The sequence below is a fragment of the Myripristis murdjan genome, chromosome 22 (genome assembly GCF_902150065.1).
Source record: "Myripristis murdjan chromosome 22, fMyrMur1.1, whole genome shotgun sequence".
Taxonomy (NCBI): Eukaryota; Metazoa; Chordata; class Actinopteri; order Holocentriformes; family Holocentridae; genus Myripristis; species Myripristis murdjan.
In genome coordinates this window covers 26,901,564-26,921,689 of record NC_044001.1, presented here as the reverse complement: position 1 = coordinate 26,921,689, position 20,126 = coordinate 26,901,564, and the positions used below count along the sequence as shown (strand labels likewise).

Sequence of the window (20,126 nt, the reverse complement as noted above, 5' to 3'; positions counted from 1 at the left end):
TCTGTGCATCTTCCACATCAGTCCTCACTTCAGTGGACGTGGAGTTTTGCATAGACTAGCTTTAACATAGGCCTCATTCTTTAATTTTAAAATGTGCACCCATGTTTTATTCTCTTGCTGGCCTATTGCTATAGAAGATTGATTTCCTGAGCTCATTTTTAGTGGTTGTGGTGCACTACTAGGCTTACATAGTAAGTCCAACAACTGATCACAACAATACATCCTTTTTTTTTTCTTTTTTTTTTTTTTTTAACAAGGGGTGATTGCTACAAATAATCCCATTCCCGAGGAGCCTGACACACATAAAGCTGTCATTTTTCAGGCTTGTCCTTCTCGTTTTCACCTGGGAAAAATGGAGCATTTAGGGTTCCATCGGATGCCATCTGAATCATTACCTCACTACACACTTTGTTTTTGATGGAATTCCAAGCATGAATCCATGTGATGCATTTTTCATAGGAAGCTCTTAATTTCTTGTTTTTTGTCAAGTTCACTTGCACAGTTCATATTGGAGGATCAACCAAAACATTGTCACAGTGTGGGTCATGTGGCTGCCACTCAAATTCTTTTTGAAACTTCATCATGTAGACCCCAAACTCCCACCATCCCACCCCTTTATGGTGAATATCTTCTTGACTATGGTGTAAACCATTATTCAAACCTTTTCTGTGAAAGAAATTCCTTTTGGATATAAGGAAGCAGCAGCCTAGTATGCAAAGTAAGCAACAAATCAAAGGTTCAATGAAACAGAACTAAACAAGCAAAGCCATACTTTTTACTTTCTTAATGCAACCACTTAATAATTATGCATACACAGTGTGATTTTGCAGGATTCATGGGTATACTGTTGGATCTGAATGTGGTACAGAAAATTGTTGTATATGTCTTCTTCATATCAGTATCATATGTTAAATTCCTTATGAATATGCTCTATGAGACAAACGCAATCAGAGATTTGGTAATGCTGATTTATTAATGGAAATTTATTTTCTGACAATGCATAATATAGAAAATTGGATGAATATATAGTATATAAGCATATATAAGTATATTTTTTTTTCTTTATTTTTTTCCCCTTAATTCTTAACATTCATGAGCTTTTGTGTATGAGTACATATTGGCACAGTATTATTAAAACATTCAAGTAGATGTAGAAAAAAAAAACCCACAGTAGATATAGAAATTCCCACATAAGCAAATGTAACATATGTCTGTGTCCTCAGATTATTTATGTTAATAATTTTAAGTAAGGAGACAGAGTCAAGAAGAAAAAAAAAAAAAGAATCTTTCCCCAGATGTGATTAATACTCTGGAGAGCTTATTATTTGCCAAAAGGAGTGCATAGATATTGTGGCTGGCTATTGTAGTATTTTCAAGGCGATGGTAAGTAAAACAGCCAGGCATATGGACGCTGGGTGTCTTGCGAGCCCTGCTCCTCTGCTTGTGGTACCACCTAGAAAAAGAGCCAAAAACATATTTGTAAGACTAATACATTTTTTACACAGGCAATTGCTGTTTGAAGCTGATGTAATTGTATTTCCTGTGAATAGGATTCAAAATGAGTGAGAGATGACATGTGGAGCCTTAAAGGATCATACCAGTGATTCTGCATGTTTTGTGTAATATCAACAAAATGTATACTTCACATTTCTGTCAATCTTTGCCCAAAGATTTGGTTTGTTTGAATGTAAACTTTTGTAAATGGACAAACATTCAAAATAACTGGTATCACTGGTATGTTCCTTTTAAATCAATGTAAATAAAACAATGTTACATCCAGTTAAGCCTTTTGTGTGGAAATGAATGCAAGATATGTTGGAACTTCCTTTGCCTGTGTAAATCAATGGAGACTGTATTATAATACTTTAATATTATTTCAAAATGTATCAGTAATGGTACTGGGAAATCAGTGTGGTGTTCGTGAGCTGATTGTTAACACTCTTGTTGAAACACAAATGTGTTTAACTTTTAGTTTAGTTTTGTTTTTACAGTTTACAGTTTTTACAGTGTTGGATTTGGACCTTAGGCTTATAATTGGAGCAGTTGCAAACTGAGGACATCACATGGTCATTATCACTGTACAAACTATCACACATACAGTGCAGCAGGTAATGGCCCCCTCCAGGGTCACTACAGTGTAAAATGCTGCTTGTTATCTTCTTCAATAATTCAATAGGTAGAGATAGTGATTTATAAATGGCAAAAGGAAAGGTATCTTAGCATTCATTCATTCAGTCATTTATTGGGCCTATTCCTACATCAGTGCATTTAGATAAAACCAGACCTTTTTTTTTCTGGCAAAATTAAAATTTAAACTGAAGACATATATACTTACCCTGTGATGCTGTAGTTTCCACAGCACTCACATTACCTTGCTGCTGTGTAGCTTGTTGAGTAGCTTGCTGCTGCTGAGTAGTTTTTTGCGTAGCTTGCTGCTGTTGAGTAGTTTTTTGCGTAGCTTGCTGTTGCGTAGCTTGCTGTTGCGTAGCTTTTTGAGTAGCTTGCTGTTGCGTAGCTTTTTGCGTAGCTTGCTGTTGCGTAGCCTTTTGTGTAGCTTTTTGAGTAGCTTGCTGTTGTGTAGCTTTTTGCGTAGCTTTCTGAGTAGCTTGCTGTTGCGTAGCTTTTTGCGTAGCTTGCTGTTGCGTAGCTTTTTGCGTAGCTTTTTGAGTAGCTTGCTGCTGTTGAGTAGCTTTTTGTGTAGCTTGCTGTTGAGTCGTTTTTTGCGTAGCTTGCTGCTGTTGAGTCGTTTTTTGCGTAGCTTGCTGCTGTTGAGTCGTTTTTTGCGTAGCTTGCTGCTGTTGAGTAGGTTTTTGCGTAGCTTGCTGTTGAGTCGTTTTTTGTGTAGCTTGCTGTTGAGTCGTTTTTGGCGTAGCTTGCTGTTGAGTAGTTTTTTGCATAGCTTGCTGTTGAGTCGTTTTTAGCGTAGCTTGTTGCTGCTGAGTCGTTTTTTGCGTAGCTTGCTGCTGAGTCGTTTTTTGCGTAGCTTGCTGTTGAGTCGTTTTTTGCGTAGCTTGCTGTTGAGTCGTTTTTTGTGTAGCTTTCTGTTGAGTAGTTTTTTGCGTACCTTGCTGTTGTTGAGTCGTTTTTTGAGTAGTCTGCTTTTGAGTAGTCTGAGTAGTTGGCTGTGGAGTAGTTGGAGTAGTCGGCTGTGGAGTACTTGGAGTAGTTGGCTGTGGAATAGTCGGCTTTTGAGTAGTCGGCTTTTGAGTAGTCGGAGTAGTCGGCTGTGGAGTAATAGTAGGAGTGTTGGAGACTCTGGAGGTGACTAGGCCCAGACCCAGTGTGTCAAGGTCTGACTGCTGCTGCAGGTTCACCCAGATATTAACTGCTGTCACATTCTCAAACATCTTCAGGTCTGGCAGGTTGTTACCAATGAGGTTTCTCACTTGGCTCACAGTCAGATTCTATGGATTTTCAAAGAAATGGTCAATAGGGGATTGGACGAGAAGCAACAAAGTATTTTTCATACAGCAGTAATTTCATACAGCAGGGGAATTGTCACGGCCGAAAACAAAATGAAATCTTAGTCTGTATCTGGCAAACTCCAAGTAACTCACTCAGCTATTTGGGATCAAAGTATCACAGCTTTCACAATGCGCCTCCGTTGTTTTTAGTACACCTTCCTTCTATACAGTGCACATTAAAATTACTAGTTCATTTTTTTATTTAACCCAGACATTAATAGCTTGTTAGCCATCTCTTAGGCCTTGTTCAGACTACAGGCAAATTGGATTTGTTTCTCAAATCAGAGACACTTATTTGCAAGTGATCAGATTGGATTTGTGTGTCCAGACACCACCAATCTATTTGCATGGGATGCTGTGGTAACAATGTAGGCGTCAGTAACTACATACGCTGGTGACGTGGCTTTCCAACATGGAAGCGGGAGCCTCCCCCCAAAGAGCCAGCAGAAAATTTATTTCAGTGTCTGTACACATACTGTGGTTCTCTGTGTTGTCCTCCATACCACTCTGATGCACATCCATCAGTCTAGATTTGATGTCATCATTGTGTGTCAGGTTGCAAGTGGCGCACACAACAGTTTGAAATTTAACTTGAGTCTCCATAGTGTCCAGAGTGAGACACATCTATAGAAATCTGACTGGAACCGCATTTCAAAACACCAAAAATTGCATTTCATGTAGGTGCTGGCTGTCAAGACTATCTAATATCAGTCTGGATACAATCTGGATGTGACACAAAACGGATTGGGCTGGCAGCCTGAACAGAGCCTTAGACTCCCCAAACCCTTTTGCCTTTTGTTAAGAGGTCATTCTTAATGAGGTGTTAGTTTAGCCTATCAGAAATAGTCGGTGTTTCAATATCTCCATGCACAAATAGTCAATACTGATTAATATTCATTAGTGTATCCTCACATTGATCACATCAGGGTCCAGGTTCTGGAAAGTGGCAATGTCCATGCTGATGTTCTGTGCTGACAGTGCTACTATATCCGATAAAGGTGCACCGCCTATCAGAAGACAAGAGAGCAAAACATAATTACAGAGGAGTTTTATCAGAGAGAGTGCAAAAAACAGAGAGGGCAAGAAGGCAGCATTCATTCTTACCCAGGTAGGGGCTGATCAAATGGTAATAAGCAGTGGGACTGGCACTCTGTGAGCTCAAGGAGGAGTTCCTGATCTCATACAGGACTCTCTTCTGCTCAGCTGAACACGAGGCCACATCCACGGGGTTGGCATTTCTGACGGGGTACAAGAACAAAGAAGTGTACAGTAGATGCAGCAACTTGCTTCATGACAGGTAACTCTGAAATGTCCTCTGTAGTATCATCTGTAGTTTCACAGTTATTTATCCTGCCCTTCAAAGCTGACGACATTTTCAAATGCTTCCCGTTTGGGTGAGTATGGTGGAAAAGGAGAGAGGATATGAGGACACCCAAATCAATGTCAGTCATTAAAAAAAGAAACTTTTTGTATTATAATTCATAGTAACAGCATGTAGCCATATTCGTGGGGCTGTAGTCTCACCTGATGCTGTCTGGGGTGATGGTCCTCAGTGTGCTAGTGTTTAGTGAACACAGGTTAGAGCCAATAGCATTCAGTTCAGAGCTGCCCAGGGAGTTGCCAGAAACGCTCAGATACTTGGTGATGATTTCCTTGCTCTACACAATACAAAAGAGAACACCACAGGACAGAAAAAAACATAACCATGGTGCATGGAAAACCAAGTCAACATCATCAAAATTAAAGATATGGATGTAGACTTCAATCCCCTGAACTAAGATTTCACCTCAAATTCCCCCTCAAGTAGCTTCAAAGTTAGAAAAAAAACATTTTTGTGTCACCTCCATATCATGCCTCTGCTGGTTGTTACCCCTCACTGAAGCCACATCACACTTGTGTGGAGTGAAATATTCAAAAATGTCATTGTTTTATGGCTGCAGCATTACATCAAATAGAAAATATCTACATGTCACGTGCATCATTTTATACACATTTCCCTCGAATTCATCAGGACATTTTTGGAATTTTTAGAAACCTTGGGATCTCCAGTAGAATTTACAATAAATTTACAATAAAGCGCATAATCAAAACTGCATGTATGATCATAGGAATGGAGCAAAAATCAGCTCCACAGTGATCATATTTTAGATTAAGCTTCAGAGCATCAATGGTCACTCTCGTATTACATCAAAAAAAAAGATAATAATTAATATGTATTTTGGCTTATTTTATGTGAAATCATTTTTGAGGAAATTAGACATCAATTTTCATGTTATTTTCCTATCGGAATTGGAAAACAACTTGCTTGTAGCTTCACAAGTAATTGTAATTACCAAAAAAAAAAAAAAAAAGGGTACTGGGACTTGTTGACTGCTTGGTTCACATTAAAAGTGTTATTTTGGGACCTGTGTTGCCATACTATGGAAGTGAATGGACAGACACATATCCAGAATTGCGGATTAGCATCCCCAGGGGAGCATGCAGAAACTAATGAGGAAATTTCATCACCATGTGTACTTATATACTGCCCAGTTGACTATTCAGCCCAACACTCAATTTTGCTTTAAAAATCTCCCCCAGTATACCTCTGCTGCCGCCCATGGTCCATCATTAGAGTCCATGAGTGCTGCCAGGGTGTCAATTCTGGTGACGTTCCACTTGAAGATGTCATTAAGCAATGCCACACGGGACACAGATCTGAGCAGCTGAACTTGTTCATCAGGAATGCTTGATGGGTATGCCTGTTGAAAAAGGAGAATACGTTGTGACACATGGTAGTATGACTAAATACATATGAATAATCTAATACTGAGCAATTTCAAACCCCTGTGAATCAACATTTTTTTTTAATTTGGTAACCACTGAGTCATAGTCTGTAGCTTCCAAATATAGCTACACTATGCAAGTATTATTTATATAAATGTTGAGATGCTGTATGTGTCATAAACCATATGCAAATAATAAGTGAGGTGACTTGATACACAGCATTTACCTGGTTTAGTTTCACCAGAATGACTTTCTGGAAGTCGTCGTCATCCACTTTCTCAGTGATAGTGTTGAGGTTGTTCTTCACAACAGGGACATCCAGGCAGAGGTCAAACTGGGTCGAATCATAGCCAAAGGGGAAGGAGGGATCGCTAATCGTCACATGGGTGATGTTGCCCACCGTGCAGCCTGGGGAATAGGTGGTAGAAAAAAAGTTAGACAAACATTGCGGAATTAAGTACATCAGTGTGCTTTGTGCCTGTGTAGCGCTGTAAGGTCACTGAGGTCAAAGAGAGATGTTCGGTGGAAGAGATATGCCATCTTTTCTGACTTCTTTTCATATCATATCATACCTTATACATCATATCATTTCGTTTCATACAGTATCATATCATATTGGTTCATACAATATCATTTTGCATTGTATCATATTGCACTGTTTTATAAAATATTGTGTTGTATCATAGCTTACAGTATCACACCACAGTATATCATATTGTATCGTAATGCATCAAATCATATTGTATCACATATCGCATCGCATTGTATTGTACCATATCGTTTCATACTGTATAGCATTTTATTGTATTGTTTCATAAAATATCGTATTGTATTGCATCATATCGTACTGTTATATAAAATATTATATTGTATTGTATCATAGCATATTGCATTGCACCACAGCATAGCATATTGTGTGGTATTGTATCATAATGCATCATCGTATCATATTGTGTCATACCGTACTGCATCATATATTGTATCATACTGTACCATACCTTATCGTGTTGTATCATACCATGTCACTTCATACCATACCATATCATTTCATACCATATCATATTGTATTGTTTCATAAAAAATCACACTGTATTGCATCATAACACAGTGTTTTATAAAATTGTGTATTGTATCAAATCATAGTGTACTGTATCACACCACAGCATGCCATATCATGTGGTGTTGTAATGCACTGCATCATGTCATACTGTATCATATTGTACTGTGTTATAAAATACTGTATCCTGTCATATCATCATGTATCGTATCCTATAATATCGCATCATATTGTACTGTCATATTGCACATCGTACCATACCTTATAACATCATATCATACCATGTCATATCGTATCATACCATGCTGTATCGTATCATGTTACACATTATGCACCTTATTGTGTCATGTTGTGCTGTATCATACATCAGTGACTTTAAAGTTTGAGTTTCTTGTTGAGTTTATCCACTGGATGAACTCAAGAAAGAACCCTGCAGACCTCTGTCTTTAGATCTTTTACCTGCTCCTCGTTTTGTCCTAACGACGCTGATCTGCTTAAACAGTGCCTTGAGCTTCCTCTTTTGTACCTTCTCACGCCTCAGCTGGGGCATAAAAGACTTGAGAAACCTTTTCTTTACCGTCTGTTTAAAAAAAAAAGACAATGGCAAACATTTAAACAAAAGCTGTTTATAGATACGTAGATATGTTGCTATTTCATTTACAATCATGATTTTTTTGCACAGTGTTGGCAAAATAGATTTTACCACGGATTTTACCAGATGTCAAACAGGCAAAAGTAAATCACATACCCTTCTGAAAACAACCCAGAAATTGTTAGTCAAGTACAGAGGCAGGGTCCCGAGGTTCTTGAGTGTTTGCAGGTTCCAGGTAGTGGTGTTTCTGAAAACAAAAGATGACGTATTCAGTCGATGTGTGACATGATGCAGTTTGACACTACAAACTAGAGTTGAACATTAAAATCAAGGCGCCTCCAATGGGACTCCTCAATCAGTCCACTTACATGAAATGGATGCACTGACATCTTATAGTAACAGCAAACATCCCAGCTATACTGTGCTTGTGGATGGTTTCATGGTTACTATGATCATGCCCTCTTTACATATTTTATTGTCCTGGTTAATGCATCTTAATTGTTTCTGTTTAAAGATCCTTCATGCCTTTTGTGTTTCTCCAAATGAAGATCACATTTCCCATTAAACCTATTGCTTCCCTCGCAAAGAAGATGTGGCTTTTGTTGTTATTTCTCCCCACTTCTCTTTCCCTGATGTTACTGAATTATTTTGAATAGCGAGGTAAAGAGCTTATAAAAGTCCTTGATAACAGTCATTATGCATTCCAACCAGATAAGCTATCATCAAGCTGAAATCACACTGTATTAAAAAATAAAATTCAGTTTAGAGGCTGGAGGAGGCTCTTCTCGTTGAAAAATTCATGTGATAATGATTCATAGGTGTTCAAATGTTACCTATAGCATCTTTAAAGAGCACTTTAAGCACACATTAATGCAGTTTAATTTAATTTCTGTACCCGTAACGAGTTTTCCCAGACAGCAGCAGCGTCTCCATGGCAGTGACCTGGCTACCAGAGAAATTCTTGCAGGCCTTGAGTTTCTCCAGGATTAGAGGATCAGAGCTCTCGATGTAGGAGCTTTGCAGAGTGCAGGCCATGTTCCCAAGCACCTCCACATTATTTCTGCTCAGACTCACACCACTTATACCCTAGACAAACAAGAATATGGTATTTCATATGAACAATGCTGCAGTACATTGCCAGTCGATTACATACTCTGCTTTGACTCAGGCTAGTGTGAATTCCTTTTCAGGCCAGACTTTTAAGTGTATAAATGTCCTGCTTTCAGTTGTGCCTTGTTGTGTGTGTATTCGCTGAGTTTAATGCAACACTGAGGTGTATTTTAGTGCTACTATATTGATCCCCGAGGGAGAAGTTTTCTGTTGCTCCACAGGCAGGGCAGAAAAGGTCAGGATCAGCTGGTAGTTGTTCATTGTCTTGCTCATGAACACTTCAGCAGGGTAAATGCTAGCCACCTTATACCTGGGTCTTCTATCTGAAAGATGATCTTCCTGCTCCATATAAAACTACTGTGTGCTACCCCTGACAGAGATTTCAGCTAACTTATGGAGATTCACAATGTTTCTGCATTTTAAGAATGTTTTGTAGTTATGTTATTCCCCCCTTTGAAGCGAGCCATAATTCAAAGGTCACTCACCAAACAGCTCCTGGCGTTGTTCAGCAGAAGTGACTCCCTGTTCAACACGCTAGAGAGCACAGTGAAGTCTGCAGCACCCAGTGCGGTAAAGTATGACCTGCAATTGCTTGTGTCAACGTTGTTGTCGCTGTGATAAAGACACAAAGACGTGTTACAAAGCTGGGAAAATCACTGAGCAAACTGAGGCTTTTAATGCCACGACATGACTTCAGTGCAGTAGCAGAATTGTTTTAAGAGAAACTCACCCAAAGTAAAGAAGCATGTCTGAGGGATAGTCTGTGAATTTCTGGGAGAGGTTTCCTCTCAGCAGATTGTACATGCAAGTCAGCTGTAGAAAAGGATGAGCACATACTGTCATCAGTTGTGAATGAGCAGTTTGATTCTGATTCAGAGTTGCCTGATTTGAATCATTTTCACAAGTTCATGTAACTTATACCGGAAAACTGTGATTTAACTAATGGATAGTGCTAATCACGATGCATCAGTCACTGCTACAGTTAAATTTGCACTGCACTGTTTTATTTTGTACCACCAATGTGCTCTCATTTTTTTAATCTTGTCAAGACTGCACCATAACTTCAAGAAAAACTTTTTATTTCACCGCACATTTATATAAGCAGATTTTTAATCGAGGTTGTGAGTATCTGTAGAAAAGGCATGCAGGTGAGAATTATAAGGGTTTAGACTTTTTGCTGTTAATAAGACTAAATAATTTGTCTCTTGTAAAGAGAAAGCTTGTATTGTGTGTTTATTTAGAAATAAAAAGAAAAAAAGTCATTATTATCAGACAATTTCCATATTTCCAATATTTGCAACACCAATGTATTTTTTATTCATGCTTGTTGTACATGAAACATGACACAATGTTTTGATTTAGTCACGACGAATTGAGTCTAACACAAACGGATGTGTGGTCTGGTCAGAATGAAGATATAAAACCTGAAACTTCATTAGACATGGACTTACCTGGGTTTCCTTGAACACCACCTTGGCCCTGCCTTGCCTGTTTCTACTGGCAAAGACCAGACTCTGGATCCTGCGGGTTGTCAAGCCCTGGATTGAAGAGCAGGAGAAACCTTGCAGCACAGATGGAGAAAGCCTGTGGGACAGAATATAAAACCGCACACAAAATTAAAACGTGAGGATACAGCCTGCATAACCTTCCTTTACACATGACAGCAAATCAAGGGACCAGTTTAAAGTTTACTTACTCCTCAGTATTGAAGCTTGTGCTTGCAACTGCGTCAAACAACACGATAGCCTGGGAGAACAATAAATGACAGCAAATAAAAGTTACCAATGATATACAGTAATGCCCTTTTGGTCAAACTCTCTGTTAGCTGCATTCACTATCACATTTCCAAATGTTTACTCTTTGATCTTGAAATCTGGGCTGTGTATTGGGTTTTTGTGTGTGCTGCTGACCAGTATCAATAAGTACTTGAATGCCTGAATGTCGCCTGGATTGGAAACTCATGAATCAAAATCAGACTAAAAAAAAACATTTCTTGTGCTTGTGCATATAAAACCAGTTGCTGACCTGATCTTGCTTCCAAGTCTTTTTGTTGATCACACTCACGTCCACCGTCTCCGCAGAGAATAACAGCAGGGACAGTGGGATTTGGCTTGCCATAGCATCAGGGACATTCTGCACCACGCTGGCTGGGCTTTGGTCAATGGCAATGATCTAGCAGAGAATTCAGTGCAATACAGTCTTTATCCTCAACCCAGTGAGCCACTAAATGCCTATGAGTGAATACATAAACTGCCCTTGATATTTATATAAAAATGTAACACCTGTATAAAAATAAATAAATACAACTATAATGAGCATGACACTATTATATTAGACAATGATTGCAGAGGGACGGCCATACCTGGTTTACATAGGTTTCTTGGACAATCTGTGGGGCTGCCAGCATGTTGGAAACAAAGCTGGTGCTCTGGGAAGTGGTGAGTATCTCAGCAGGTGCAATGCTTTGGATTGTTGATGAAGGGAGGCCACCAACAAGGGTGCCAAGGGATTGCAGGGAGGATGCACTGCTGATCTGTTCATGAAAGTTGCATTTATCAAAAGTGAACCATATAGGAACACCATTCAGTGCATACTTGACAGCAATAAATATTTCATATGAACCCATGATCCTATAGTCAATACACAATCTAACGTTCTAACCTGGAAACCTCCGGCAGTAATGGTCTGGATGATGGTGCTGGCCTGCTGCTGGTTCCATGTGCTGACTGTACTCAGGGTGGACAGGGAGGAAACCAGGACTGAAGGTGGAGCTGAGGAGATCTGATTCGTGGTCAGCCCAGCACTGGCACTGCCCAGGTTCTCGATGGTCTGTTCTGTAATGGTCTCGAAGTTGGATGCCAGAGCAGTAGATATCTACAGATAAAAAAAGAGAAAAGCACTTTCTTTATTTTGAACACAGCACTAACACTAAACTAGTGGCTCTGGCTTCAGGATTTTTTTCAACTTCACCCGGTCACAATCGTCCTGTTTATACAATTTCCACTTTACGCTGCACTTGTACTTTTGTGTCGCCTACATTTTCCTCTCACTTAACCTCTAAATGGAGATGGCATTACAAATTGTCTCTCTAAATGGCTCTGCTTTATCTTTCTGTAGCTGATGAAGCTGCTCTGAAATACCCTCACACAAAGTCCCATCAATCTTGAAATTATCAGTCTGTTTTGAGCTTCCACCACACTGGACTTGCTGTTGCCTGGTAGTTGCTACACATAGCAGTTATAGCATCTAATGTTACTTTTGTTTTCACTTGGATATCGGACTTTTGGTTTTTTAAATGTCTGACCAGCAACAATCTTTTGTCCATTTTTTTAAAATCATATTTTCCCAAAATTGGGGTGATATGTGGGGTGGCCAATCAGATTGATCTTAAAATGAGCAAACCAACAGTGCAATGCATAGTGGCCCTTACAATGTTCCTGTGATTATAGAATAATCATGTCAGAGTTTTTATTGGAGTTGCACTGAGGAACAGAAAATATACAGTAAATTTTCATAAGAAATTGTCAAACTCAAATGTACAGTACATGTAGCTGGAAAGTCTAGCCAAGGTAATGCCTTGAGTAGGGTGTAAAGAGTAAGTTTAATTGTTTTGAACTTTGACAAATTTTTTGTTTAAAGTTGAATGCTTTTGCTGGTGGAAAAAACATTCCAAATTCATGATTATAAAGCTATGAGACCATTTTGTTCCATCTACAACCATCTCTGGTTTGACTCTGAGCTGGTACCTCAGAGTCTTGTGTTCCATTGCAGAACTCCGTCAGTTCATCCAAGATGTGCACGGCATCAGTGTCGCCCAGAGAGGAATATGCTGAACTTGGGACCTCATCAGAGCACAGGAAGAAACCAGGAAGCCTGAATAAAAAAAAACAAAAAAACACCTCTTTCACGTTCCAAAAATCATGTTATGACTTCTCAAAAGCATAGTCACCCTCTAAATTATTTGTGTACGATGTAAAATTTATGGACATACAGTATGTTACCATGAGACACTTTCAGTTTGGTAAAAGATGTGTACTCACAGCACAGGGTTGAAATTGGGGTTATATGTATAAAGCTGTGTGATGTAGAAGCTGGTCACATCCTCTGGAATGGCTGTGTTGTTAAAGAGCTCAATGTTGGCTTGGTTCTCCAAGAATATGCTGACCTTCAAAAATAAAGTGAGAAGGAAAGTCAGTGACATTTACTTAAAATATGTCTCATTTTCAAAGTTCTAACTAGATACATATGTAGAATTTCATCAATATACTGTTTACTAAGATCCATCAATACAAAACAGACAAAAAAAATGCAAAAAAATGCTGTACTGACTGGTGTCATAGGCTGGATTCTGAGGTTATTTTCAACGGAAGTTGAAAAAAAATCATATTTGACTGATACAGCTCGTCTAATTAATGCAAGCCTTTTGACTTTCTAACTAGTATCAAACATGACTTGCTAAAAGTAACTGGACTTACTTCATTCAAAGAGAAGAGGGTTTCAGAATCATCCAGGCTGATGAAAACCACAAAGTTGCCAATGTTATCGACGAACCAGGTGGTAGAATTTAGTTCTTCATCACTGGCATTGAAGCATCGGGCCTCAGAGCCTTCTGGAAATAAGGAAGGCCAAGAAAAATGTCATGGCCAACAAATAATTTCTTGTTCAGTAATAATCAGTTTGGTATGATATGATGTATGATGCCTCAAACATTAAAGATCAGTAGAAATGAAATTGAAAAAAAAGTTGTTTTGACAGGATCAAGTGTTTTTTCTCATACTAATTAAGTTAACTTAATTAAGCACAGTTTTTATGTATGCAGCCATTTTGTCAGCCAAAACCTAAATTAATTATAGATTGCAGTAAATGGGCCCAACATTCAAAATCACTATGATCATAAGTTTGAGCACTTCATACATCACCCTTTCACTGAGACAAGCATCTTACCTATGTTCAAGTAGGCCTTAATCGTGGTGTATACATCACCCTGTCCAAAGTCAGTGTCGTTGTATGTGTAGTTATTTCCCATGACAGACACCCTAATCAAAGTACCAGAAACAAATGAACAAACAAACAGACATCAAATTGTATATCATGTATCCTGTGATATTCCAGTTATAATGGGGCAATCAAACTGTCAGAGTTTCTTACAGTTTCTGGTAGCCAAAGCATGTGGCATTCTGCACACTGCTGGGGCTGATCAGGCTCTTCGTGAGGAATTGCAGGTATCTGCTCAACCGCTGGTCAAACCAGACATCAGCGTCTGACCTGCTGCTGCTGCTCAGGGCCAGAGGCCAAACACAGGGGAGGGTCACCATCTTCACCTCATCCGGCACATCCTCCTGATGACACATCCATTCAAAGTGACAGATGTGAGCTTTCTGACATATTTTACAAAGGACTGTGACATTTCCCTGGGGTTTTGAGACTGATGAATAAATTATTTTATTACATGTGTATAGTATGTATGTATATGGCCTATGTAACTCCTCTAGAGATCACAAGGTGGCTGTGGGTAAGTAATGTCAGCATGGGCAGCTGCATGTTGTGGCCATAAATAACGCACTGATTACCGGAATATTCCGAAGAAGGACATACCTTTTCTAGGAAAGCAAGAGTGTTGTTGTAGTTGTTGTAGACCACACAGATGTCAGAGTGGTTACCGATAACGTTGGGTTGACTGAGGTACTGACGCAGCTCCGAAGTGCTGATGGTGCTTATGAGCTGCGAGAAAAAAAATTAATGATGATGAACATCCAAATGCACAAATAACAACAACAACAACAACAACAACAATAATAATAATAATAACTTAAATTTGTATAGCGCCTTTCAAGAAACCCAAGGACGCTTTACACAGATAGAACAGAAAACACAGACAACACAGGAGACAAACTTATACATACAGAATATTCTGAATATCCAAATACTGTAGCACTAAATAACAAAATTAAACTATCAATTGGGAAAATGAAACCAAGCTGTGATAATTAAAAAAAATAAGAATGAAAACATTAACATGGATTGAACAATAGCAATCCTGAAAAAAGACTGACTTTAAGAGTGTCTTAAATGTCAGCACAGATTTAGCAAATCAGAGCTTAGCTGAGCTTTGATCCGTTCTGGTCATAAATTTGGCTTATCTTTGCACTATGTTTGCTTGATAATCACACAAGATAAATTTGAGTCAACACTGATTAATTACTGCTTCACTAATTCAGCCACTGCATGACCAATAAAAGCATGTATATGGAAAATTACAGCAAGGCTAAATCAAATCGTGGCTGTATTATAATGGAATAGTCTGTGTAATAATAGATTATTAAAGTTAGAGCACTAAATTGTCCACATGGTGGCAATTTGTAGTAAACAGATGTAGTGGAGGCTGTTTTTGTAACATATTTGCTGTTATGATGAGAAAAATATTGAAAAAATAATATAACTTGTATTATTTTTAATCTCCAAATCTCAATGAAGCCCAAAGCCTTAAACTAGTGATCGTAAGTCCTACATCTACAGCACATCATAACTACATTCAGAAGATACACTATGATGATGTCATCAGTTTCAGAAAATGGCTCGTTTCAGATTAGTCTGGTTGTGATTGTGGCCTTTGAGCACTGCTGAATCACCTCTGGCTGACGTTCCTCCGGCAGAAGGGACAGGAATGTGGATACGTCTGGGAGGCCAAAACTGAGGAAGGTGTTTTGCAGGAAGATGTAGAAGCTTCCACCAGTGTAACACTTGAGGGGTGTTGGGCCTGTTTAACGCACAAGAAAAGCACACTTATTTACATTGTTTGTATATAAAAAAAAGTATCTTCAGATGTAATACTGCCAGTATTTGTCATGTAAAAGTATGTTTATCTGATTTCAAGTGTTAGCTAAATACAAGTCCTCACAATGCATTGTAATGTAATACAAACCTTTGAGCAGGAGAACGGTACTTGTGAAGATCTCCGTCTGTGTGTTGTTGCTGAATGTCAAGTGCAGTGTGTCCAACAATGTAAACCTACATTGTTGTTGTTGTTTTTTTTTTTTTAAAAAAAGAAACAGACACAAGTTAACCTCAAATAAGGTATAGAATATTGTAAAGAATTACAAAAACATATTAATGCTGATCACATTAATCACAATCTTGTTTGCTAATTAAGGTTATGTCTTCACAGATAATCTTTCCTCATTTTTTACCATCTACTATTCAGAATTATAATCAATTTCTAGCAATTCTGCAGTCTGGGGGCAGCATTTTCTTACATTTCTTGGCTGCTATTACAGCTCCTGTTCTCCACTGTGTTGAAGAATGGTTCCACGAGGCTGGGAGCGAGGTTGACCAGCAGAGGGCTCAGTCGAGCCCTGAGCCACAACAAGAACTCTGTATCATTGACGGCTGGAGACGACAGATTGCCCCTGTCAAACACTGCCTGGAGGAAGGCGGACTTCACCTCCTCTGTGTAGTTAGCCGGCTGGGTCTGGAGGAAGTTCATATACATGTCAGTGTTTGAAGTGTTAAAAAACAAAACAAAACAATTGATTTCAGAAAATACTTAAATGCAGAACATGAATGTGCACATTCAAAAAGCTAAAAGGGTGGTAGTCACATAAGAGTTACTATTATTTGAGTGCATTTGATTGCGTATAAGGAATGCAGTAGGTTCCTGGAAGTGTGTGTTAATGTGTCAAAACCTTCACTTATATGGAAATGGGGGAAGTAGTCGCCGCTGGTTCAAAACATTGTGTTAATATTATACCATACTGTGTGTAAAAAAAATGCCAGACTGTATATTATCTAAATTTACTTGCTATTTAGCTTTATAGCTGATTTGCAATCTCATTTTGTCAAATAATGCTAATCACATATTATCACTCAACTTAATGTTAAGTGATTAACTCAACTTAATGTCACTCAACTTAATGTTGAGTGAATGATCCACTGGTGATGTGGATTATTTGGTATTTGTATTCTCATCTCTCCAAAAAATGTCTGTATTTCTGTTGTACACTGCAATAGGTTTAAAAAAAAACTCAAAAAATGTAAGCCTTGTTCATTAAAAGCCTTTTACTCCATCCAACAACCGCTTTCATCATATTGAAACAAACAACAACAAAAAAGACAATGCAACAGCTTAGATGAGAAAAAAGCAGTGACTGTGTAAATACATACTTCAATGGCAGGTGAGACTATGTCAAAGAATGGTCCAAAGTCAACTGGGTGGAGGGTGGCCATGATCTTTGTGACGTCTTGCATGCTCTTCAGCTGGGCGGGTGTTGCTGCCAGCTCAGCCAACTGAACGAGAGTGAGCAGGTCTGAAACCTCCACCTGAGGGTGATGACAGCATGTCAGTCAGGGCTCACTCACAAGGGAAAAAATCACCAGTTTCTATTTCATATAGATTTAACAACAGACTGTCCTGTGCAACAGAAGTGTCTGGGTTTTTCAGTGGTGCTCTTCAAGCTTTCTCACACACACCCATACACACTCTGTCACTGACATGACAACATGATATAATCAACACAGACCTGCATGACAACTAGAAATAATGGGTGTAAATAACTAACACACCCTGTACTTCACCTGTGGCGCCACCAAGTCTGGACAAGTTAAGTCCCACCGGTGTGCTGCATTAAGTAACAGGTTCCCCACTATCTGAGTGAGGTGCCAGCCACAGTGACAGTCAGGACTTCACTGGCTGACAGGAAACCTGCCACATACTCACCCACTTCATTTGTGTCCCTTATACTATAATAATAATAATTAGCAGTAGTAGTGGTGGTAGTATTACAGTAATTCGCTATTATTATGCAGTTGCTGTGCTTGGTGTAACTGGAATTCCCTGTCAATTACCCTTTTATGTATTTCATAACATATCCTTTTATGTTAATGTTGCTGTGTTATGTGACTTGCACTACTTCATTATAGTATTTATTTATTCATTTCAGAACCACATATGTTACATCCTTTCCATTCATCCTCCTGTCTTACATTGTTAACTACATGGGACAATAAAGTTCCCTGCTGTGTTATCTTGCTGTGAGACTGACGTGGACACTCTCTGTGATTGGGAGCAAGATGTCACTGGTTAAAAGCATTCTCCTTTGCACTGTATTTTTTCCTCAGGCAGATCATACAATGATAAGAGAGCCCATCCACAGAGTCCATCAAGGAAAGCCACAGCAATCTGACTCACAGACATGTCCACTTAGATGTTTTCCCTCCATCTCAAACACAGTCTCAACAGGAATGAGCTCCTCTTTTTCCTTGGCAAATGCTACCATCTACAAGAAATCTTCATCACAATTCACAGCACCATGGTAACTTTTGACCAGCTGACCAAGAACCTTGGCCTCTTTTTAATTGACCAACCTTAATACAAGGGCCACCTTACAGCTGCAACCCATTCTGGCAAGGTTTATTTATTTGATATTGATCAACAGTGCAAACATTCTCTATTTTAGCTTGTCATATTTAGTCTTTCATATTCAGGCTCATGTTATTTTTTCGTCTCTTAATGGAGAAAGTCAGTGGGATAAGATAATCCCACAATGCTAATCAATTTGTTTCTGAAATTTTATTAAATAATTATTAATAATTAATGTTGCCTAGAGGATGAAATCTGTTAATCTGGTGATTATATGATCTCTCCTCTAGGTGACCAAACTGTTAACACTAATATGTCAAAAGGCTTTTTTTTTTTTTTCATTGCCATGACATTTTGTATTAACATGCATGTTATGACAAAATCACTTGTTTTAAGAATAACAAGATGTTTAGTCTGAATATGTGACTATATGACTTGTAAAGTTGAAGCTTTACTGCAGTGAAATCAGAGCATTCCACATCAGTCTCAGCCCAGCTCTGCCCACTCAAGCTTTAGTCATATCCAAGATTACAGTGTAGTTGATGATGCCAGATGTGGGCCTCTGGGCGCAGGGTCCTTGCTACCTAAAATCATCTCGACTTCTAAACTGATATCAATTAAAACATTAATTTTCATTCTATCACTTTACCAGTGCCACAAGACGACAGCTGAAGATCTATGTTGATTTGCTATTGGTCTGTGGTGACTTTGAGCCCGCCTCTCATTTGCAGCGATGTGATTGGTGGAGTGTTTTGGACACAGAACTTGATTAGAGTAGAACTCAGCATACCAGGATGGTTGGAGTGGTGACCATTTTCATCTGTATTGTTGCCATGATACTGGAGTACAATGTGTGCAAGCCCACTTGTGGCAAGACCCGCTGAGGTGAGTAGTTTTGCAGTGACAACCAGAGCAGTGGAAACTAATTTTGCATTTCACTTGGTGTCTGTTAGATGTTTATAGTCAACAAACACTTTTCTTCTCAACTCAGTTTGTAGTTAAGGAGTTACATTAAGTAAAAGTTACTCTGGCGATGTGGACGGCTAAAGGAGCTAACAGGAGAAGCACACTCTTGCTAATGTAACGCTAACTGTTTTGTAACAAACCGGGATGCATATTGAAATGTTCACAATTCTCTCAGTAATGTAGCTTTCAGGCTTCAGTGAACATACCCACACATTTCTCAAACAGCTGTTCCATACCAGTTTGACCATTCTACTCCATTGCAGATCTGTGGTTTTGGATGAATCAGTGTGAGTGCAGTGCACAGTGTGGCAGGATAGCACTGCGACCAACTACTGTGTTCAAAATAGAGTGTGTAGGCTAGCATGTTGCAGTGCACCATAACGTCATGGTGCTGCTGTCTAACACAAGACTGGTCAGTGATGAGTAAGTTGAAGCTGTCCTGACTAGCGCTGGAGTTATTATGCTAACATAAATGAGCCAACTCATATTGTCACAGCTGTTGGAGGAATTTGTGCTGTCACTTTTGACCTAGCTAGACCTAGTTAGCCAGCTAGCTAAATCTGACTGTGTGTTACATTGTTATTGTCAGTACAGGCATATGCGAGGCAGAGGAAGGAGAAACAGCAGCAGAGGCCAGGCCAAGGGAACAGGTGAACAGTTATATTCTGAATGAAGTGCTCAGAAGTTCAATGTTGTATTTTTAAGGATAATTTCTGATCTGTAAAAACATGCACTCATCTGTACTTTATTATGTTCAAGAGAGTAGGGGAGACTGGGGTAAGTTGAGCCAAAGGGTAAGTTGAGCCACCCCCTGTT

The 20,126-nt window shown here is 39.0% G+C and overlaps 1 protein-coding gene across 1 annotated transcript; it reads right to left on the bottom strand.

The window, feature by feature from the left end:
* Positions 1-1,372: 1,372 nt before the first annotated feature.
* Positions 1,373-12,755, bottom strand: LOC115380767 (mesothelin-like protein). Its single transcript, XM_030081975.1, has 19 exons — positions 12,708-12,755; positions 11,651-11,863; positions 11,352-11,522; positions 11,015-11,161; positions 10,686-10,735; positions 10,441-10,573; positions 9,720-9,802; positions 9,475-9,601; positions 8,775-8,965; positions 8,036-8,126; positions 7,747-7,867; positions 6,457-6,638; positions 6,050-6,205; positions 4,989-5,122; positions 4,569-4,702; positions 4,377-4,471; positions 3,070-3,404; positions 2,372-2,876; positions 1,373-1,453 (listed from the first exon to the last, which is right to left on the bottom strand). The coding sequence occupies exons 1-19, from the start codon at positions 12,753-12,755 to the stop codon at positions 1,373-1,375; spliced, it is 2,997 nt and encodes a 998-aa protein (XP_029937835.1).
* Positions 12,756-20,126: the final 7,371 nt, after the last annotated feature.